Source organism: Podarcis vaucheri (assembly GCF_965113315.1).
Source record: "Podarcis vaucheri genome assembly, chromosome: 1".
NCBI classification, from domain to species: domain Eukaryota; kingdom Metazoa; phylum Chordata; class Lepidosauria; order Squamata; family Lacertidae; genus Podarcis; species Podarcis vaucheri.
The window spans coordinates 30,820,265-30,844,558 of record NC_138759.1 but is presented as its reverse complement, the minus strand read 5'-3'; the positions used below and the strand labels follow the sequence as shown (position 1 = coordinate 30,844,558).

General features: G+C 42.0%; 1 protein-coding gene across 3 annotated transcripts in view; it reads right to left on the bottom strand.

Annotated features, from left to right (window-relative positions):
• The window catches only part of SPTLC2 (serine palmitoyltransferase long chain base subunit 2), a 72,583-nt gene that overhangs the window by 31,317 nt on the left and 16,972 nt on the right, over positions 1–24,294 (bottom strand). For all 3 annotated transcript variants that reach the window (XM_082233271.1, XM_082233270.1, XM_082233272.1), the window contains exons 2-9: positions 22,388–22,582; positions 13,171–13,325; positions 10,993–11,141; positions 10,662–10,786; positions 9,394–9,487; positions 8,002–8,107; positions 6,702–6,921; positions 5,358–5,484 (exon numbers count right to left, since the gene is read on the bottom strand). In XM_082233271.1, the coding sequence (XP_082089397.1) occupies positions 5,358–5,484; positions 6,702–6,921; positions 8,002–8,107; positions 9,394–9,487; positions 10,662–10,786; positions 10,993–11,141; positions 13,171–13,325; positions 22,388–22,513 (1,102 nt within the window). In that variant the 5' untranslated portion in view covers positions 22,514–22,582. The remainder of the gene's footprint in view (positions 1–5,357; positions 5,485–6,701; positions 6,922–8,001; positions 8,108–9,393; positions 9,488–10,661; positions 10,787–10,992; positions 11,142–13,170; positions 13,326–22,387; positions 22,583–24,294) is intronic.

The window sequence follows — 24,294 nt, the reverse complement described above, 5'->3', positions numbered from 1 at the left end:
GCTACCAGTCCGTACGTGGGCTGGGCTGACCAATAAAATCCCAAAGAAGGCAGCATTGTTCATAGAACAGATTTCAACATAAAAGTCTTCCTGGGGCATCTGTGTGCAACTTGTGACCTCATATGATGATAGAGAATTGGTAATCCATTAGAACAATGCAAGAACACAAGAGTCTTGCAGGACCAGACTGTATGTACATTAAGTCCAGCATTTTGTTTGCCACAGTGGCCAGCTAGAAAGCACACAAGCTGAACACAAGCACAATAGCGTTCTTCTGCTCAGAATCTCCAGCAACTGGTAGTTAGAAGCAAGCTGCCTCAGATCCTGGAGGAAGTAGATACGTTACCACAGCCACCTTGGTAGCTGTAGAGGATGAGACTCTTAATCTCAGCGTTGTGGGTTCGAGCCCCATGTTGGGCAAAACATTCATGCACTGCAAGGGATTAGGCTAGATGACCCTTGTGGTCCCTTCTAACTCTTACCATTCTATGAAAGCCTTATTATCCATGAATTTGTCCAATCTCTTTTAAAAAGCACCTAATGGCAGCCACCCTCGCATCTTGTGGTGGTGAACTGCATAGTTTCAGTATACGCTGTGAGAGAAGTATTTCTTTTTGCCTGTCCTGAATCTCCCACCATTCAACTTCACTGGATTCTAGTTTTATGATGCTTTCTTCACACTATGCCTAACTTTATACAGTTCTTCTTATGTTCCCCCTTCTCTGTCCGTGTTTGTTTGTTTGTTTACAGCTGAAAGGCCCAAAAGATTCTAACCTTTTCAGAAAGCAGTTGCTGTAAGAAAAGGAAAGCTCCATTCTGGGGATTGATAGACATAAAAACAAAATCTGCCAATATTATAATGTCTGTCTACTAATCTACAATGCAACCATGCTTGGAATACTGCGGGCAATTCTTGTTGCCATACATCAAATCGCATACTGTATTGAGCTGGATAAGTTCAGTAAAGGGAAACCAAAAAGATGAAGCATCTACAGCAAGTCTCTTAAGGTAAAAAGATGAGATTTCCCCACTCCCCCATTTTTTCAATGCCTCCATGGATAAAATAGAGGTTCTAATGTACTTCAGTGATTGTGAGTTTAATATGGGCAACAGCAGCTCCTCCAGGTAAGTTGATGTGCAGTACAGCATTACGGAGCTCCAAACTAATTGATTGTTGAACAGTTAAACTACGTAGTGCTTTGCTATGGGCTACTTATTACTAATTCCTTATTTATTTTAACTTTTTTTTTTTTTTACAAGAGTAGGTAGATTATTTACATTCATCCAGTAAATTATCAACCTCTGTGGGGGGAAAAATGCTTCTAAATGTTTTATTAATCCAAAGTGTTTGGAGCAATAGATTTCTGACTCTCCACCCCGCTCCTCCCCCCAGTCTCAGGTGCAGACACTTGTCCCAAAACTGACTTTTAGAAAGAGCAATAAATCCCTTCCCATTTGTATAATCAAGTATATGGGGGGGGGGGAGAGACCTTTTCCTCTTCTTGGATTGTAGTTAGCAGCCTGTTTTTAAGGAAACTACACATCACATATTTGAGAGACTCAAATGCAAAAATACTAACATGCAAAAAATAGTAATGAAGCACCTATAAACTTTGAAGGCAAGGACCTACACAGCTACTAAGAACCAGACACAGGCAGCAGTGTTGGTCTGACACAGTCGAAATAAATTAAAAAACTTATACCCAGAACAAACTAACTTAGTCTCTAAGGTGCTACTGGACAATTTTTTAATTTTTAAGAACCACAGAGTTAACAGACACCCCTGCAGAGAAGGTAGTAGGAACAGATTTTTAATAGCACACTCTTTGCCTGTCTAGAGCTGCTAAACTAGGCTGGCTTTTTAGAACCAAGTCACATTCAATTGCAAAACACAGAAACAAATACTGCCACAAGTTATATTTTTAAATTAACATGGAGTACTTCAGACAGCACCCTGGGGATGACCATTATGAGTACCAGACAGAAACAATGCCAGCACTGAAAGATTTGTTTGAACGAACAATAGGAAATAAAAGAAGGGAAGCTTCTGTCCTATTCCAGATTGCATGTTCACGTGCTGTCACCTAATTAAGTCTATTCAGTCTTCATTAGCCTCTTGTCCTGTTTCGGAAATGGCCATGCTGTTTTCTGCAGCATGTGTATTCTATCCAAGGTGCCTGCTGTTAACATCCTGTTTGGCCAAGGAAGGCTCTCTGGAATGATTGCAAATATTTAACAATAGCCAATGTACCATAGAATCTACAAATACATGTCCCCAAGTTTTGAGAGCTACTAAGCCCTCATACAATTTGTGAAGGTGATGCTAAAGTTGTTTACTATTCATCTGAATACAACGAAAACATGAAAAGTATTTTCTGCTCTGGCTGTTGATCCCCATTTTACTTTGTAAGCATAGTCATTTTTTCTACTTATTCCCACCCTCCTCCCAGATCTTAAGTGACACTAAGACCTTTGCTCAGATATATTTTCTAGAGTAAAATGAGTTCTGAATCCTAGCATATGTAACCTGAAATGAACTTCAGCTACTTAGTCCAATTCTTCTACATCCATGAAGAGTCCACAAACTCAAGTACTTTCAAGTAACCCCTTTGTAACCAACTCTTGACAACCCTAAATAAGCAACGCAGTTACAATGAGAATTTACATTGTATCACAGCAATAAATTGTAAGTAATCAGAACTGAGATACATCAGGAGACTTTTGTTTTTGCAGGATAGTTAATTCTATAACCACACAACTTTATAAACAAAGCAGTATGTGTGTTTTACTTGCTCTGCACATTCAGTAATAGAGAATAAAATATGAAAAGTTAGATCCAGACTACCCATCGGTGGACTCCATCCTTTGGATGATGAGGCTGGGAGGTATTTTTTGCAGATTACCCCTTGAAAACTGTTCCAGGGGGTCAAAAGCCTTCTGGATCAGGGTGGGAGGTAGTGCTGGGATCTGCAAACTGAACTGGCAAAAATAATCTTCCTTCCCCCCACTTCTCCGATGGGAGCCTCTGTTGGATCTAGAGCCTTTCCATTTCCAGAAGGCAAGGCAACACCCAGCTCACTGTATACAGCTAGTATCAGTGAACCCCTTCTGCAGATTCTTGATTTAAGGATTGCTATACTGTTGGCAATAGTTCCAGATCTGGGAAATTGCTTCTGTACCTTCATTAGTATTTAATGCATGGAAGACAGCATCAAGAATATGCTCTTGGCCAAAGCACAAGATTGGTAAGACATAAGAGAAATGGCAATCTCACAGAATCTAGAAGCAAGTCATTAATGGCTGCAAATCAAAACCAGGGACTTGTCCCCTTTGTGTTTTAGGTTGCTAAAGAACTAGTTACAAAAAATTGTACCAGTATGACTATATACTAACCAAAAGTATGCAAAGTTGATGTTGTTGTCCTTGCCAATCTAAGACATTGGCCATATGAGTAGCAAATGGGTTAACAGCCTTTGTGCAAAGGCTATGAAGTGCTGAAGTTGCCGGAAGCTGTTGCTTGAAAGCCCAGCTAACTTAGGAGACACTTAAAATTGTTAACTTTGCTTAGGGACGTCAACATTCAAATTCTAAAATCTTCCAGTTCTTCCCAAATATTACTATAAAACAGTTTAAAAGTTATAGTTCATACTGAACAAATTCGGATTCCTACATTAGAGTAAAAAAAGATGAATCCACCTGAGCTTACCTTATTCAATTATTCACTTTTAAGTTTTCCAGGGAAGCGAAAACCTGGTGCCAATAGCCATTTGGAACTTACAGTTCTAAAGCTATAATGGGATCTCACCAGCAGCTACATCACTAGATCTGAACTACAAAGCGAGTGCCCTAGTTACCGTATTAGTAGCTGTGAAGCTTTGTGGGAATACACTTTCCAGAGAAAATCCACAATGGGCTACCATGAATGAGACTTTTGGGGTAGCAGTAGATAGCTCAATGAAGATGTCAACCCAGTGTGCTAGATAAACTGCATGCTAGAGATAATTAGGAAGGGAATTGAAAGGATAAAACTGCCAATGTCATGCCGTCTTTGGTGGAAATACATTTGGAATACTGTGTACAGTTCTAAAAGGTAAAGGTAAAGGTACCCCTGCCCGAACGGGCCAGTCTTGACAGACTCTGGGGTTTGTGCGCCCATCTCACATCTATTGGCCGGGGGCCAGCGCTGTCCGAAGACACTTCCGGGTCACGTGGCCAGCGTGACAAAGCTGCATCTGGCGAGCCAGCGCAGCACACGGAACGCCGTTTACCTTCCCGCTGGTAAGCGGTACCTATTTATCTACTTGCACCCGGGGGTGCTTTCGAACTGCTAGGTTGGCAGGCGCTGGGACCGAACGACGGGAGCGCACCCCGCCGTGGGGATTCGAACTGCCGACCTTTCGATCGGCAAGCCCTAGGCGCTGAGGCTTTAACCCACAGCGCCACCCGCGTCCCTGTGTACAGTTCTAGTCACCCTCAAAAAAAGATAATTGCAGAGTTAAAAAAGGTTCAGAAAAGGGCAATCAAAATAAATAAGGGGAAAGACCAACTGCCCTATGAGGAAAGGTTGCAGCATCTGGGACTTTTAAGTTTAGAGAAAAGGCAAGTAAATAGGTGACATGGTAGAAATTTGTAAAATTATAAATTTGTTAAATTATGCATGGCACAGAGAGAGCAGATAGAGAGTAGTTGTTCTCCCTCTCTCATAACACTAGAACTCATGGAGATCCCTTGAAGTTGATTTTTGGAGGGTTCAGGACAAAGTACTGAAGGAAAGTACTTCTTCACATAGTGCAGTTCAACCAAGGATCTCACTCCCACAGGAGGCAGGGATGGCCACCAACTTAGATGGCTTTAAAAACAGATTAGACACATTCATTCCTAAAAGCTAAGGCTATCAATGACTACTAGCCATGATGGTTGTGATCTGCTTTTTATGGGCTCCCCATAAGCATGTGGGAGGCCACTGTGAGAACAGGATGCTGAACTAGATGGGTCTTCGGTCTGCTCTAACCAGATCCTCTTATGGTCTTAGATTTACACATCTCTCAAACAAGGATTTTGCACAGCGATAGTTTTTGCCTTAGTAAATGAAAACCATTAACCAATACAAATCTCAACCTGACCAGCAGCAATGATGAAAAGTTCATTCAACTACCAACAACATAAAGAAAAGGCTAATTTCACAAAACAGTCCTCCACAGAAAATGAGGGATGGTGCTGAATAGGTAGTCCTTCAATGCATACTGCCACCTTGTGGGCAAGAGCAACACCTGCAAAGAATCCAAGTTGCTTTGCGGACTTGAAGGAGCAGTTGTTTAATCTAACACCTCATGAGAATTACAGTGCCTGAAACTCACCAAGTGTTGTGCCATCTTCACCCATAATGCACTTCACTGATGCGATGATTTGCTCAATAACAGGGGGGGAAAGCGAAGAGGCATATACTGCACTGTGTGAATGGACACGAAGGTAATCAATCAGCTCCTGACAAAGTGAATACAGCAGGTTATCAGAAATTATCTTTGCCACTGAGAGAGCAGTCTTTGATGGGGCAAGTATGCAGTGCTGATATTTACACTGCTTTGCTGACTAATTATTTGAAAGATATGAAGTGAAGGCCGGTATATATAGTTGCGCCTTCATCTTTCTTCGTAGGTTGGTGGTGCCCATGCATCTCCTTATCTTTGATCAACCATTTTTGCTAGGGAGATAAATGCTGTCATTAGGAAGAAGCTGTACAGTCATACCTTGGGTTGAAGTAGCTTCGGGTTGAGCATTTTCAGGTTACGCTCCATGGCGACCCGGAAGTAACGGAACGCATTACTTCTGGGTTTCACCGCTCGCACATGGGCAGACGCTCAAAATGATGTCACGCGCATGCGCAGAAGCAGCGAATCGCGACCCACGCAAGCACAGATTGCGTTCGCTTCAGGATGCGAACGGGGCTCGGGAACAGATCCCGTTCGCATCCAGAGGTACCACTGTATTTCCATGATGTTGTTTTGAAAATGAGTGTCAGGGAGATGCTGTCCTAATGATAACAACTGATAAGCAAAAGCCTAGCAGCACATAAATGATTACTCTCTCGTCATCAAATGGCGTATTGATTCTGGATAAAATTAGGAAACTGAGCACGGCAAATATATACATGGGAGGATGGAGAGTCCAACAGGCTGAGTTTTGTGGTGGGTGAGTGGCCAACCTGCTATGACACTTGCAGAAGGTGTGGGAAGTTCATAAGGAAGGGCAATCAAATAAACCTCGGAGAGCGAGTACTGGTGTTATTTTAAGTGTTGGGTAATCTCTGTCTTCTATATATACTGTAAGCCACCCAGAGTGGCTGGGGAAACCCAGCCAGATGGGCGGGGTATGTATGTATGTATGTATGTATGAATGAATGAATAAATAAATAATAGAAGCAAGACACACGTAGTGCTCAGGATTAGCTGCTGCTTTGACCTTCGATAGCTTTAGTAATAAATGGGCATTTGTTTGGACCATGTATTTTATTTGAGAAGTCCTGCAAAAACATAATAGTACTACTAATCGAGCTTTTCAAAATGTTTTATATATTTATGCCTGGGATCCTGGAATTTACTCAAAATTAAAATGGAGATGATCTTGATGTTCTAAGCATCCGAGTTTGCTGCTCCTTTCCTTACTAACAAGCCACAAAATTTCTTCCTAACACGAGTTCTTACTTTCTTGCCTGCAATGTATCCTCCAGCAGCTCCAAAAGCCTTGGTGAATGTTCCCATCATGATATCCACATCCTCAGGGTCAAGTCCAAAATAGTCCACTATACCGCGGCCATTGAGACCCAGTGCTCCTATACTATGAGCTTCATCCAAGTACAAGTATGATTTGTACTTTTTCTTAAGGGCAATTACTTCAGGAAGCCGGACTATGGATCCCTCCATGCTGTGAAGAAAAACAAGAGATGGTTGTGAATTCTGGAATCTCCCAGTGATGCTGAAATCCCCTGGAAAAGGGGCCGGTTAATATTTTCCAAGTAATTACAAGGTCGAAGGAGCACCGGAAATAGCTTGTGCGCATGGGCCTCCTCCGACCCGGATGTGCACCAGAAATAGCGTGTGTGCACGCGTACGGGTGTGCGTTCCCCTGCCCTCCAGCCCGATCACCGCTTGATACTCCGACCCAAGGCAAGGAAAGCTTGGAGACCCTTGCTATAGAAGCAGTTTTCCAGGCATTGCTCTGAAAAAGTTAGTGCGCAAGGCTGCTATCCTAAACCCACTTTCCTGGAAGTAAACTCCACTGAATTTAACAGGACTTATTGCTGAGTAGACATGGTTAGGACTGCTGCGTAAGGTATCAATCCCTTTACTGCATCAAGGCTCCCCAAAACATCCATCTGCAACTACACATAACCCCTTTCTTAACAAGTTTTTGATGCTTCAGAGCTGAACTAATGCCTAATAAAGGTTTGGTGAAGTAAAGGCTTCAGAGCTTAAGATAGTTGACAGCATCACACTGGCATTATGCGTCCTGTATCTACTGCTTTCAATTACCGTTTCAAATTTATAGTCTTTGTAATATTGTGGTTTAATGAAGTGGTGAGCTTTTTTTGTTTTGCATTTTGCAAATTGCTCTGCTCAGTGAGGAGAGGAAAAGCGACAGAAATATTAAATGTAGAATGATAAACCCGGAGAGATTCACGTTACAATCCTTCTCTTCACAGAATACCCCCTTCAGTCAGTCATTACCAAGTTTACCCTTGGCTGACAAAGTGAGACAACAGAAACTATGTCCATTACAATCCATTACAGAAACACCTGGCAAAAAAAATCACATCTCCAGTTTAGATTTATTAGCACTAATGCAACTTGGAGCATCATTATGGCTGGACATGGTTACAGCTGTCCAGAGTCAAATAATAAGCACCCAACAATTTGGCTTGGATTACAGATTGCCTCAAAATGGACAATAACAATGATCCAATATGGCAAACAGCACTGGTGATTGGAAGGACCAAGCTTGTACCTGAAAATGCCTTCGACAATGATGAGAATTTTTTTCCATGGTCGGCGTGTGCGTGGCTGCCCATGCACAATGGCATCTTTGAGCAGCTTCTCCAAGCTCTGCATATCTATACAGAAAGAACACAATTCCAAAGAACATTGTTACTTTTGTAAAGGGACTAGGAGCAGAAGCAGCTATAGACAGCATTACTACAGCAGTAATTCAGAGGGTGACATTATGTTGTTGTTTTTGTTGCTTATTAAAGAATCACTCTTCACTTTGAAGAATCACTCTGCCTGACAACACCCGCTCCAATTAGTACTGGGAGCAATTAGTACTGGGAACATACGGAAGCAATTAGTACTGGGAACGTACGGACTCAGCTGCGCATCATGTTAAGCCGGGAGATATGACAGAGCTACAGTCATACCTTGGTTCTCAAACAGAATGCGTTCCGGGAGTCCGTTCGACTCCCGGAACTGTTCAAAACCCAAGGCGCGGCTTCTGATTGGCTGCAGGAATGTCCTGCAGCCAATCAGAAGCCACGTCAGACATTCGGCTTCCAAAAATTGTTTGAAAACCGGAACACTCACTTCCGGGTATCAGTTGTTCGGGAGACAATTTGTTCGGGGGCCAAGGCATTTGAGATCCAAGGTATGACTGTATACTTCTAGAATCAGAAATCATCAAGTGAAACTGAATGGAGAAAGATTCAGAACAGAACAAAAGGAAATACGTCTTCACCCAGAACATAGTTAAAACCATGGAATCTGCAAAGATGTGACAGCAGCATCAATAGGGATGCCTTTAAAGGGGGAATCACAAAATTCATAAGAGGATAAGGCTATCAATAGTTATCAGTCATGATGACTACTTGCCACCCCTCCAGGACCAGAGCTATCGTGTCTCTGAATACCATTAGAAGTGGAACAACAGCAGGTGAGGCTATTTCCCTCATGTCCTGCTTGGGGTTTCAGAAAGGTTTCCATCTGACAACTGTGAGAACAGGATGTTGGACCTGATAACTATACAGGTCTTTAGTCTGATCCAGCAGGGATCTTCTTATGCCCATAAGATAAACAGTGCATTTGAACAGGTAAATAGGATATGGAGAAAGCTTGAAGAGGAAAAATTAACAAAAAAAATACATAACTATACCGCTCTTCATCTGAAGACCACAGTAACACCTACTCAGGGAGGAGCTTTTGAATGCTTTCTCATCTGTGGTAGCCTTGAATGTTAAGAACGTTTTTTTAAAATGCACCTGGGGCTGCTATAGAGTTTTATTTATATACTGCCCATAAATGAATGTTCTCTGGGTAGCTTTTTCAGGGGGTTAAAATCAAAGTCTGCATTTAGCCCACAACATAGGAATTTCCGGTCAAATTAATAAACGTCCTGGGAAATACTCACTATTGTGCTTGAAGATTCGAATTGTTGCTCCTGAAAGTCTTGCTCCTAATATTAGAGATGCATGATTCAACTCATCACTCACTATTAGACAACCCTGAACAAGGAAACAGGAAAATAAATGGTCCAGACAGAAAGTTGCATTTAACCACTGACCTATAACCATGCAAGGTTCTTGCTGGGTGAAACTCCTTACACCCTGCCCTGGTCTCCAAGCAGTTTTCCTTGATTGGCCACAATGCATAGGATCAATAGCTGATGCTGCAAGACCACACATTATTATAGCTTTTCTGATACACTGAACCTGGGGAACAGCTCTCTGCTTGCTTTACTGTGCTGTGCAGTCTTCCTATTGCTCCAATTACACAAGAAGATGGGTAAGGGACTATGGATAAGCAGCATTACAATAAAGGAGAAGGAATTGCTTATTTTGGGTTGCAGCCTGACAGTAAAACAGAAATAAATACGATATTTAAACAGTTAGATTGGCAACCTGGTATAATAGCTTTGCTGATACACATTTCTTATTATGATGTGTATACTTATTAAAAAATTTGAAGTCAAAGAAGACCCATTTAAATCAAATAGGAATTTAAACTCTTCCCCTTATGTATACACAACATTTCTCTTTGGAAGATACCGGCAATTAAAAACCTAAGAAATCCTTTACAAGTTCACAATGGCATAAATGGTGCAATACATTCTTGTACACAGCATATGTAGGCTATTCACCTGGATGTCTTGCACTCTTTATTTCAACCAAGTGCTGCTCACCCACTTAAAATAATACAGAAATTTATTTTTGATAAATATAATGTTGGGTGCCATGTGATGAAGTTCAAAACAAGAAGTGTAAATGTGCACTGGGCTAGCAAATTCTCTCCAAACAGACTACTTTCAAAAACATAGTTTCTATCTGATCAAGCTAACAACGTATTTTACATAATCATTTTGTATTCTAGTGAAGCCAATGTGACTAATGTGCTCAGCCCTCCAAATTAACTGACATTTTCTTGTCCCAATACAGCTTGAGGGGCTAAGAAAGCGGCCTTGGTGCATTCATTCATTCATCTTATGACATGTTTTTCCTCTCCTGATTATTCATTTAACATTTCCACAAGGGATAACTATTTTCTAAACAGAAGTGCATGGCATACAGGAATTTTAATTTTCCCCTCCTTCACAAAGTATACACTGAATAAGTGAGAGGCTAACATCAGAAACCTGTGAAGACAGATCTAGGCCAGTCCTCTCTCCAAAGACATCCATACCTTGCCAACCAAAGCAGGAATATTCATTGAGTTGGTTGCAAATCCCATTCCGTACGACAAAGCTGATTCCACACCAAGGTATCTGGCCAATAATGTTTCTAGCTCCTCATGTTTGTCTAGGTTTCCTGGAAGAAACATAGAAAAGGGGTTCAAGAGGGGTAAATCCACTGTGAATGAAACACTTTTAATGCTAAGAAGTTTAATTTTTAGTGTTAATGATGCAAGCTGGATGCATACAAATTAGGGCAAAAGCTTAGGAACTGCCATACAATATTTTGTGGAGTCTGAGTTATTAAATGTACTCAGATACTAGGCCTTTGTCTGAACTTACCCATCTCTTGCCTAGTGCTGCACACCCCACATCCATACTGCGAAAGAACGTCAGCCACAGCATCCTTGCGAACTCCGGTGTTCTCTGCAAACCCAAGGTAGTTGTAGGACCCCATGTTAATTATGTCTTTTATCACTTTTCCTGTGTACCTATACATAAATTTATAAAAACATAGCATGTAAAAGATATGGAGATCATCAACAAGTAAAAGTACATATGCTTAGTACTGTTGAAGGCTGCAATCTAGTAAAATCCTTTAGAAATAAAGGGCTCTGTGCACACCAAGCAGTTTTCAGCTAGCTGGCAGCCCACCTAAAACAGTCACTCTTTGCTACAATGCAAACTGCTTTTTTAAAGTTTCCAAAAGCTTCAAAGCCACTTGTGACATGATGCAAAGGGAATAATATCCTTCAGGAATAATATCAAAGCCTCACTGGTCACAATGTATTAACAGGGCTGTGTCCAAAGCTTGTTAGAGATTTCTTATGTTAAAGTAGGCAAGGCAAACAGGTTTATACAAATGCTTCTCTGTTTCAGTTTGCTTAACTCAGCAAGACTTCTTTCGTTATAGCTGAAGATCATAAACTAAAGCTTTTCTGCATCTTCCAACATAATTAGCTTTATTCAGACAAAATATGTAAAGTGTCAGATTGCGGATTAGCAGATGTTCCTTGAAAGCTCTCTTAAGAATCAAAACAGAGTGCTGAGGCATTTCAAAACAGTTTGTTATTTTTCTCTGGCAATTTCAAGCCTTCTACCCCACCGCCACCCCACAAAAGGCCCCCCATCCTTGTTATCCTCAAATCCTAGTAATTTCTTCAAGCACAATATCCTCCAGCACACAAAGGAAGGGCATCTGGAAGCCAGTAAACTACTGCAAGGAGGACTAAAGCTATTCTCTTCTAGAAGTGTGTTAACCATACCCCCTTGAATTATGAACCCGACAATAGCAATGGGTGTTAACTCTGCTCAATTAGCTCTGTTCCAACACAGAACTCTTTAGCTACCATTTCCTGAGCATGCTTCTAAACAGTCCTGCCAATTTTCTTCACTTTATGAAAGGTCACTAGGACCTGGGAGACCACCACTCAAATCCCCACTTGGCCAGTGGGTGACCTTGGGCCAGTCACCGTCACTCAGTCTGACCTAACTCACAGGACTGCTGTAAAGATAACATGGGGGGGGGGACTATGTACTTGAGCTCCTTGGAGGAGAGGTGGGAGATATATATATATATATATATATATATATATATATATATATATATATAATATAAATATATAAATCAAACTAAAGACCAGAGATAACTGACATGCTATCCCATGCCACTTCCAATTCATTTCAATTCCAATTAAGTCAGTGGAAATCTGGACATACTCAGTTTATCTCAAACACAGAAAGTATGGTAGGTTTTCCTTTCGGCTGCTATTGTATTTGTCTTGCCCAAGGGGGATACAGCTGAACACCCTACAAAAAGGTCCAGTGAACAGAAGATGGGACTGAGATACACACTGCCCTTTTTCCAAAGCAAAGGGTTTCTGGCATAAGTTTTCACAAACTTATGTATAAGACTGAAGACTCTACTGAGCACAAAACCCCATGGCATGCAATGCAGAAATGAGCTTGGGCACAAACAGACCAGAGCTCAGGAATCAACCAATGTGGCTATGGCATCCATTTCTGCCTTCCTCTTCAGTACTACAATGCTGCTCATCTTAGTGGACTAGAGGCAGACCCACTTGAAGGCAAAGTGAAATGCAAAAGTAATGTAGCGTGCACAAGACATGACACAAATGTTGGTCACCCCCTAATCTATATGGTTTTCTATACAGGCCTTAAAACAGTCAGCCCTCATGGGCTGTTTTGTAGGATCCAAGTATAGGTGAACTGGGATCTGTGGCACGGCAATCTTGAAAGTCTTTCACCGAGTTAAGCAACAAGGAATAGTGGAGTTGTTATCCTTGCTACAGAGGCTGCGGTCCACCTTCCACAACCCATTTCACAAACCCTCACTAATTATCTTCTAAAACAGGGGTGGAGAATCTTTGACCCTGAAACTGTTTTGGACCCCTGACTTACTTGTACTTTTATTTCAGCAACATCTGGAGGGCCACAGGTTCTCCGCCCCCTGCTCTAAAGGTTAGTTGCGCAGGAGCTTTCCAAAAGCCTTTTACTCACTTGAATGTCCAATTGTAGTCATGGGAAACCCGCTCTAATATGTCTACTTTGGTTCCCGGTACACTGCAGAGTGGTCTGCTCCAGCTATCCCTAATGCGCATGTAGAGGTTCCTTGTATAGAAGTTTTCAAAATCCTGGTACAAAGGGACAAAATCCTGAAAACATATGAAAAGGGCATTAAAACAATGGGATAGGTGAGGACTAACTTTCCAACCTCCGTCCCCCACCCACAAATTACAGGAAAAGTGGCGTTAAACCCATTTTGCTTGGTGCTATAGCATGTTTTCCTCTCTGAGTATCACCAAGTGCTCAGGACAGTGAAGATATCCAATGGCACTGAACCTAGAAACCACAAAGATATACCCACTGAAAGGACTCCAAACAAGTTCTCTGTCCCTAACAAAATGTAAAACTATAAATGCCTGGGTTTGTAGCACTCCAGGGCCTGTAATTCTGCTCTTCTTTTTTCAGTGATCACAGGCAGCATGGGACTCCAATATGTTTACAGACTTATTATAATAACTAGTTACAGAACTAAGAAGTGGGGGAGAAGACCGTTACCTTCTGCTGCTCCCAGAATAGATCATTTTTTTAAAGGTTTTAATTTTCTGCTTAGAAAACCCACACCAACTACAAGTTTTCCTTTAAAAATAAATGATGTGCTTTAAAAGGATATCTGTATTTGTTGTGTTAAACAAGATGAAGCGGATAAGCCAACACTTACATTTGAAACATGACCATCTATGAAAAACTGAAAAAATCTGCTTTGCTATGTGGAAAAGAACAACAGGGCTGGGTTGGGTGAGAAATTAACTTCAGATGTTAAGCACTGTGAAATACATGATTCCCCATTCCTGTGGGTTTCCTACTGGACCCAGGGATAAGCAAATTGTAAAAAGCAAAAATGGTCAGATTCCCTCAATATGCCCTTCCCTCACGTCTAACTAGTCTCACATTACTGCAGCTATGGAAACCTAGAACCTATGGGAACCAACAACAGGATAGCTATGCCACCATGATGAAAGCGTGTGCATGCCTTCATTGGATAGCAATCCTGAAAGCAAAGAGATTTTGTGCATTATATATGGCAGTTACCCTCTTGCTCCACGCCCTCTGAACAATGCATGCACCTAGTTCTACTAAGATGCTGATTCATTAACTAATATGGCTGTTAGGTAGACAAGTGCTTGAAAAGGCTAAAGACTATTACCTACAAGCCAGCTTTACTGGTAACTTGAGTGTTTCCCTCCGTCCACTAGGCCTATCTATGTAATGAAAGATGACTTGCAGTTTCTCAGCTATTTAACACAATCCTGTCAATTTGTAAGCTTCCAGTGGTTTTGTACTCGAGTCAAATACATGCCAGATATAAAAAGGCCTCTTTCAAAGGATCACAAACAAATTAATACTTTAAGCAACCTATAATACATTTTCTAGCTGTATGTTTATAGAAGCACTTAAGTGTCTGTAAATTTCTTTTAAATATCTGCTAAGGATTTTTTTTTTATGCAGCCACCCAGTACTTCAAAGCTGCTTTCTAGTACTAGTCAATGTGTTCTGTTGCCTTCTTTCATAGAGTGTACATACTAATCTCATATGTGTATGAGGCCCCCACCCTCCTGTCGGCATTTCTGCTCGGCCAAGCTAATAAAGTCTCATTTTTCTCCGGCCGAGCCTTCGGAATCGCCTCCGACGAATAATTAACGACCTGAGCCTTTGATGGGGCCTCAGGCACATTCCATTAAGCAGAGTTTCCAGCAGCATGCGGAAGTGATAAGATTTATGGCTACATTGCAAATAGTTTTATTTCTAAGCTACGCAGACAGAAAAGACATCCTCTCTCTATGAAAGCAGAGAGCAAAAGAACAAAGGAAACAGAAAACCACTAACGTCACATCCCGTCTCCTCTCCCGTGAGACTTCCAATAGCCTGGAATCCCTGGAATATAAACAGAGTCCTGTGACTCCAAGCAGCTGCACAGTGATAAGAACAGAAACTAACATCCTCCCCCTTTCTGTGAACACCACTGGGCAGCGTGTCAGTACAATCTCAGTACAAACCCAGTTTCTATACATAGGTACAGTGTTGATCCTTCAGAACAACCTTGGATAATAAATCAGCAGGAATTTCATTACCTAGCATGTAGGACACCGTTATGAGCCCTTTCTGAACACATTCTCTAGCATGTTGCATCTTCAATTACAAGTGCTTTGCTTACAACCTTCAGAAGTCAGCAAAGCCAAACATGCTTTGTTGTCCTAATAAACCTGGATTGGACATTTGACAGGAATTCTCATGTCTTTACACAATTGTAACAACCATTCACAATCCACAAGTGGATTGTCCAGCTTCACAAGTTCAGTTTCACAAGAACTTACGCTTACTGTTGTTTGCTTCTTGAACGACCAATCAAATAGACCCTGATTGTACATGTAGCAAACTCCAGACGTACTTTTCCTGTCTGTAGTGTCACTTCCAAAACTCGCATCAGCAAATATTTCAAGAGCGCCAGACTTCTGATTGTTAAATCTCAGTCTGTAGTGCATAGTGCCTCTCAAATAGCGTGCTATGCGTTTAAGTGCTTTCCAATCCTTAACAATAGGATTGTTGACTTATCTGCTTAGCAAGTTACAGCTAACTGCAATGTCCAGTCTTGAATATCTGGCAATGAAGTTTAGTTTGCCTAGCACACTTCTGTACAGTATCGTGTCAGAAAATGCTTCTTCAGTGTCATCTACCTGATAACCTGTTGTCATTGGTGTGTCTACAGGGTTAGCATCCATCAGGTTTAGTTTGGTTAACACATCAGTAATTTTCTGTGACTGGTGTAGTAAAATATTACCATCTTGGTCTCTCTCTATTTCCAGAGATAGGTAGTTGGTTACCTCACCAAGATCTTTCATGTCAAAGTTCTCCTTCAGTTGAGCTAGGGCGCTATTGTACATTTTAACATCCTTCCAAAAGAAAAGTAAATCATCAAAATAAAACAAGTAATACAGCTTCTTCTGCCCTTCCTCTTTGACAAATATACATGGATCAGCTTCACCTTTCTGAAAACCTAGAGAAAACAACACTTCAGTGAGTTTAGAGTGCCAGCATCGTGTACTTTGTTTGAGACCATATAGGGACTTCTTCAGAGAACAAACAAATCCCTGTTTTACCCGTACGCCATCAGGTGGAAGCATATAAAGTGATTCACCTAAGGTTCCGTACAAAAATGCTGTATTCACATCGTGATGAGAAACGTGTACATTCTCTTCTGCAACAAGTTTGAGCATAAGCCTAATGCTCTCATATCTCACAGTGGGTGAGTAGGTCTCGTGATAGGTCTTCTCCTGGTACCTGTGAAAAATCTCTGGCTACCAATCTGGCTTTGTGTCCGACTATCTTGCCATTTTGATCTGTCTTTGCTTTGAAGACCCATTTGCTGTCAAACAGTTTCATCCCTGGGACTACTGGAACTAGCTCCCATGTTTTGTTCCTCTCCAAGGAATCAAGCTCAGCCTTCATGGCAGTTAACCATGGCTCAGCATCCTTCGAGTCCAAAGCCTGGATCTCTTGGAAACTTGAAGGTTCAAATACCTTCTTGGAGCTATTAACAGCAGTTACAGCTTTTGCTGCTTTAGCAAATTCATCAGCAAATCTCTTTGGAGGTCTACCTTTTGTGGCTCTTTCAGACCTGCAAATCAGACGTAAGTCTTCAACACTCTCCTCTTCTTTCTTAGGAGAAAGGTGGCCTATAGTGAACAGTGGTTCCTCCAATTCTCAATCAGAGCCTTCAGAGGGGCGCAGAGAGGCCTTAGCACTCTTGAAATCCTCTGAACCATCTGAGTCAGTTTCAGATTCAGAATCAGAACCTTCATCAGTGGGTGTGGGGTTTTGCTGCTGCTTATCCTCAATCTCTTCACTGTCATCAGGATAACATTGGAAAATTCCCACATTCTCCCCCCACTTGGCATTGCATTCAACACTTCTAGTGAGCCTAACTATATTAGTGTCAGTCATCATTACTCTGTAAGAATCTTTCTGATATCCTAGAAAGATACCATGCAAACCACGTTTGCCTAACTTGGAGCTTTGTGGTGTGTGAACCCACATGTCAGAACCTAAAATTCTCATGTGCTTGATGAATGGTTTCTTGCCAAACATCTTTTCATAGGAGGTACAACCAATCGGTGGTGCTAATCTGCGATTATAAGTATAAACAAAACAGTTGAGCGATTCTGCACAATAACTCTCTGGAAGATTGGCATCACGCAGCAAGGTTTTCAAGCCTTGAAGCAATGTTTGATTTGCCCTTTCACAAAGTCCATTCATCCAAGGAGACCGTGGACTTGAAAGGTCATGTTGTATTCCTTTCTCAGTCAGAAAAGCTTCAAACTGCTGAGAAGTGAATTCTCCCCCTCGATCTGTAAATACACATTTCACCTGTTTATCATGCACATTTTTCAACCAAGCACAGAATTCCTTGAACCTAGGAAAAGCTTCTGATTTCTGCTTGAGATTGAACACATGAATATACCTTGAATGGCCTTGGGATATTTACATTCCCTCTTCACGTGGCCTAGACGTCCACACGAGTAGCATTTCAATGCCTTCAAAGCTTTGGCACCATCTAGTGGTTCCACTGAATTTTGGGATGACGTCTGTGAGGACTCCCCCTGGTGATGCAGCTAGCACTATGCCGATCCGCTTCATTTAACACCACAGCAGTAGCATGCACTACCGTTAGCTGAGCAGTTGGCAAAACAGCAAGCTGGCTGGCAATCGCTTCCCAACTTGAACCCAAAGAATGTAGAATCATGAAGGAATACACAGCCTCTGGAAAGGTGATTCCACACTGTTGCAACTCATGCCTTAGATTCTGCATTTCCATGAGGTGAGCACATACGTCTGCTACATCAACAAGTGCCATATCATGCAACTTGGCATAAAAGAACAAAGAAGCTCCCGCCTCTGTTCTTATATGTGACTCTTGGAGACTCTCCCACATCTCTCTGGCTGAGGCCTTGTCACACAAAAGACAAAGCTCTTCAGGAGACACAATAAGCATCAGAGTTCCCCTTGCTTTGGAATCCTTAGCCTCCCATTCTTCAGTCATTGGAGCTGGGGCGGCGGCATCTGATATCACATTCAACAGACCCTCTTTTCTTAGCAGAGCCTCTGCATACTGCACCCAGTTTTGATAATTAATTTTTTGGAGCTTTGGAACTGCCATGGCATTTCGAAGGGCCTCCATTATTCTGGCATTAGCCTTCTGTGTCATTTAAAGCAAGCTGTGTCTATTTACTAGCTGCATTCCAAAAGCACATGTGAGGCCTTTGCTTTCTTCTGCCACTGCCGGTAAGTGCTTTGGCTAGAAGTTCAAAGTCCACCCTTAACCAGGGACTGGAAGGCTTCCCAGGGAAAGAGCACATACCTCTCATCAATCTTCTTGACACGCAGAGAAGATAACCTGCATTCTGTTCTTCTGCTGTTCGTCTGGGCCCATGACCACAAATATCAGCATTTCCGCTCGGCCAAGCTCATAAAGTCTCATTTTCCTCCGGCTGAGCCTTCGGAATCACCTCTGACGAATAATTAATGACCTGAGCCTTTGATGAGGCCTCAGGCACATTCCATTAAGCAGAGTTTCCAGCAGCATGCGGAAGTGATAAGATTTATGGCTACATTGCAAATAGTTTTATTTCTAAGCTACGCAGACAGAAAAGACACCCTCTCTCTATGAAAGCAGAGAGCAACAGAACAAAGGAACAAAGGAACCAGGAAACCACTAACGTCACATCCCGTCTCCTCTCCCGTGAGACTTCCAATAGTCTGGAATCCCTGGAATGTAAACAGAGTCCTGTGACTCCAAGCAGCTGCACAGTGATAAGAACAGAAACTAACACCTCCAACCCACAAGGCTTCCACACCCCTTAAGTGAGGCTTTTAGAAATGCAAGGCTGCCCTGGTTTTGATGATATGCTAACTTCTTTCCTTTGGCAGAAACATGAGGAAAACCAAACCACATTCCCAGTAGTCGTTATTTCTCAGTAAGAGCAATCAAGCAAGATTCAGGGAAGCAGAGCATGGCTGAAGAAATCTGCTGTATGAGTCACCTGAGTAATCTGCTAGCAAGCTGCATTCTTTCAACTCAACCACTTTATTTTACCTTTAGTAGCCAGAAAACCTTTAAGTCACCGAAGCTTATTCTGAAAATGCAGACCTCACTGTTTTAGAGAGTACACCAGTGCAATGAAATTAAACCCCTGTATCTACGAAGTCTTGTTCCAAGGCCTACCCAAGGTATAAAATTAGTAAACTTAAGAGCAGCGGTAAATGACAGACAGTAACTTAGAGCATCTTTGGACGATTTCCCACAACTGTCTGGATATGCCCAAACCTTCTGCTCACTACACTAAAATTTCAAGTAAATCCCTCATATTACCAAGACACTAACATTCAGAAGCAGAGCCAATCCATACATTGTAAGATGTTAGAGGAAAGGCCAACAAACCAAGGTTCGAAATCAAAGTTGGAAGCTGTCTTGCAAAGTCAGTTTGCACCAACTGTGGTTTGGCACATTCCGCCCTTGAAGTCTGCCAGACTACAGAGCATGGAGGATGATAACATTTCACCAGCAACAAAATACGTCTCACAGGCATTTTCACAACATAAGGCCTTAGTCTGCCTCTCCCTAACATACCTAGGCAGACAATATCACAATAAGAATCTTTTAATAACCTTTGGTAACAAGAAGCTCATAATACAGCACTCTTCAAGGCACCATTTACTGTTGAATGATCTCCTATCTGTTGTGTCCTACTCTGCAAAAACAAAAACAAATCCCTAAGACAACCCATACACCTCTCAGCCTTTTATAATATTTTATTTTTCCACTTTCTAATTTTACATAATCAAAACATCATTTTACAGTGGTGCCTCGCAAGACGAAATTAATTCGTTCCGCGAGTCTTTTCGTCTTGCGATGTTTTTCGTCTTGCGAAGCACGGCCCATCGCAACTGCGCCTCTTCAAGCAGCTTTAAGAAAAAAGCGAACAAACTCGCAAGAAGTTTTCGTCTTGCAAAGCAAGCCCATAGGGAAATTTGTCTAGCGAAGCAACGCAAACCCTTTCGTCTAGCGAGTTTTTCGTCTTGCGAGGCATTCGCCTTGCGGGGCACCACTGTATACAACAAATTTCACATACCCAATATTAATATCAATCCCTCCCCCCCTTCTGTGGTTACTTGTTATATAAACTCCTCTGCACATGCAAGCTAAACCTAATTATATTTTGTCCCAATAATATTTAAACCTCTTCAATTAAGTCTCCCAATAAGAATCTAAGATGTGCAGATAACTACATGCCCGCTGATTGGGACATGAAGAAAGCTAATAAAGGCATGAAATATGCACTCTCAACTCCACCTGCTGCCTTTGGCAATCAGTAAGAGAAGCCACTTCTGAGCATACTTTGAGGCAGTGGAAACTAGACCAGGCTGCCTGAACATTTTGGTATCAATAATCAGTAAACATCCTCCCCACCCCCAACCCCTGTTTACCCATACCACACACACTGCCCCTGAGGCAACAAATGCTGCCAGTACCTAACTGTGCTATTCTGACATAAATTCAAATTGAAGGGAACACTCTAGATCAGGCATCCCCAAACTCAGCCCTCCAGCTGTTTTGGGACTACAACTCCCATCATCCCTAGCTAACAGGACCAGTGGTCAGGAATGATGGGAGCTGTAGTCCCAAACAGCTGGAGGGCCGAGTTTGCAGATGCCTGCTCTAGATGATGTGCCTAGAAGTGACAATTCAAGGGCTGCATCCCTGTTAGCCAAAACCCGTACCATACGAAGTTCCACTGGTGGAATATAAATCAATCTTCCACCAGCACCAATGCACCACACCACTGTACTTCAGGTTCAACATGATGAAAGCCCGCCAGACTCAGAAAGGAAGTAGTCGTTAAAAGTTTAAACTCGCTTTTAAAAATGTTTAGAAGCACTACACTATTAGGCTAAAAACAATTTTCAGTTATGTGGATACAAATATATTTTTTGAAATAGAGTAAAATTGCTGCTTCTGGTTCTAATAATTTAAAGTAAGTTCTCTGAAAAACAATTTATTCTATAACGTCTGAAAACCACTAAACATTTTTGGTTGAAGGCCCCTTAGTTTTGTTTTGTTTTTAAAAACAAGCACCTTACGTTTTTGAGAAAACTTTTATGTGCAGTCCCTTAGCTGGGGAGCAATATAGATGCAAAACAATTCAAAATAAAAATGTTGCGACACTTCTCCCACTTTTGTGAAAGAGACCTATGTTGAAAAAGATATTGGGCTTGAGAGGGAGCATGGAAAGACCTACCAAAGGAAGAGGTGGTGTAATTTATGCACTGTAAGAGTAAACCTGGAAACAGGAACGTCACACAGGTCTTAATGCTGTGTGATGGTAGACTGAAAAATGTTTTCTAAGAAGGTTTAAGCTGTGACTGAGTGGGTGCCTAGAGATTTGCCTTTCTTTGTTAAAAAACAATAATCAATAGCTTTTAAGTAAGAGGGCTTGAATAGGAAAGGGGAACAGTCAACCATGTACATAATGCTATTTAATGCTTACTTGCAAGGTGTGAGAGAGATTTGTAAGCATCTTCGCCTCAAGTGTCATACTTAGGTAACATTTGGGGTACCTACGTGCCTTGCAGCTACTTGCCATTTACATTAAATTAACTAATGAAATCATCAGCAGTAAGATTGATTAACCCTGGAAATAGTGGGAAAGAGGAAAAAAGAGAGGTATCTTAGACAACCTTGCAAAAGGGCAAGGGAATTGCGCACAAGAACCCACTTTATTTTCAGCTGTGCTGAGATCAGCCCACGAAAGAAAGTATTCGTCTCCCTGCTCCACTTCAGCTGCTTGCCAATAGTAAGAGAGCAGCTCATGGGGCAACATTATGCTGATAGTTCACCAATGCAGGGTAGCTTAGAATACCATGGGCTGTATTAAGGAAAGAGGAATAGAAAACCCTCACAAACCATGTTTTGGCTGATATTCTAGGACACAGCCAGGATTTCAGCTAAATTACAATTAGCACAAACTATGGCTTGGCCCTATGTCCAAATGCAGTCTAAGCCAAACACATAGTTACAAAAGACTAGCTACATCTCCTTCACCACAAACTTGTTCAACCCCACCTTGTCTCTGAAGCAAAGGTAACAGCAAGCATTTACCTTTTGTTCTTCTCTTTCTGTTGCATTATGACAGTGCTCGATTTTCCAATGCCTCAGAAAGTCTCGAAGATACCCGAAAAGGGTGAGGACACCATAGCCTACATAAGTCAGTACAGCAACCAGCATTGGTGTTTCCTCAAAAGCTTCATTGAAAGGTCTTTTATACAAGCCTCCATTCTGAGCGATATGCGGGAGCTACAAGGAAAAGAGAGCTGTTAGCAAGGCAGGGCTAGTCAATTCCTTAAAAGTTTCAGATTAAACTTTACCAGTGTACACAACCAGCACCATGTCTTGCTCTCTACAGCCTTCTCTGAAGCCCCATGAAAACCCCTGCCAACCTACAACAATCACATTTTGGACTACCCATCTTGACTGCAACCTTGGCCTGTGTTGCTCTCAAACACTATAAATATTGTATCAATTTAAAAAACAAAACAATATTTTCTTTAACCAGAGCTTTTTCCACAGCTCCCCAGGGTTTGTACAGGGTACCCAGCTTCTGAAGGATGATGAGTGCACAACACCTGAATGGGTTTGTAGAATTCCTGCCATGCTGCACCTTCTCATCTGCATGACTGACAATTTTTAGGTATTGATGTAATGCAACCTCCCAGAACATTTGGCCCCTGGATATTGTTACTCCTCAAGATTAGAGATGGATGTAAAACACCAGGTAGGCTGCCTAGTAGACTCTGACCTAAGTGTTTTTAAATCCGTTGGGCTGTTTGGATACCTGAATCTGCAGTGTGTGTAGCGAGATTTTGGTACCAATTCCTTGTGTTTGGATAAGTGAATTTTTGTAGAATGAGTGTTTGGACAGCAGGACCTGGGTGTACCGTGGTGCTACTGTCCTTTCCGTAGCCAGTCCTTTAAATAAGAATGGTGCCATAAATAAAGCTTACAGCCCAGGCATAAATTAAGGTAATCCATATTTGAAGTCTTATGGTTCCAACTGTTTTCAGAATTGGTTAGGCACTAGGGCCTGGGCGATGCATTGATACACAGGCCAGAACCGGTTTGAGGGCCAGAGTGCAATGGCAACTTCACCCAGCGGTATACTGTGGTACCTCAGGTTACAGACGCTTCAGGTTATAGACACTTCAGGTTACAGACTCTGCTAACCCAGAAACAGTACCTCGGGTTAAGAACTTTGCTTCAGGATGAGAACAGAAATTGTGCGGTGGTGGCGTAGCGGCAGCAGGCGGCCCCATTAGCTAAAGTGGTACCTCAGGTTAAGAACAGTTTCAGGTTAAGAACGGACCTTCCAGAACAAATTAAGTTCTTAACCCGAGGCACCACTGTATCATGAGTGAAACTGCCATGGCTCCCGAGGCCCTTCTCCACCTACAGTGCCTGGCAAGCAGAGGGAGGAACAAACTGCATCGGTCTCGGCACTGTAGCTCCCTCCACTTTTCAACATCATGATGTATCACTACATCACAATGTTTGGATGGTGATATATCACAATGTTGAAAAGCAAATATCACCCAGCCATATTAAGTACTGAAGTGGAAAAGGAAGCAGGAGGTATCAACTGCTGCCTGAACCACCAAAAGTAGCCAGAGATATATTTCACATCTTCATTTAGTTCAGACTACAGCGGGCATGTCCAGCTTTCAAGAGACTGAGATCTACTCCCACTATAAAAAAACAAAACTGGTAGAGCTTTTTTTGGGAAGTCGTAGTTGTTGAGCTTTTTTTCTTTTCTATGTTTTGGGTGGGGGGACGGTCCTGCGATCTATCACAGGCACCCTGCGATCTACCAGTTGATTGCGATCTACCTGTTGGAGATCCCTGGACTACAGCATTCAATGGAGCTAGGAAATAATCTGCTAATCACCTTAACCCTGCAACTTGCTAGGATAGGTAAAGGTAAAGGGACCCCCTGACCATTAGGTCCAGTTGTG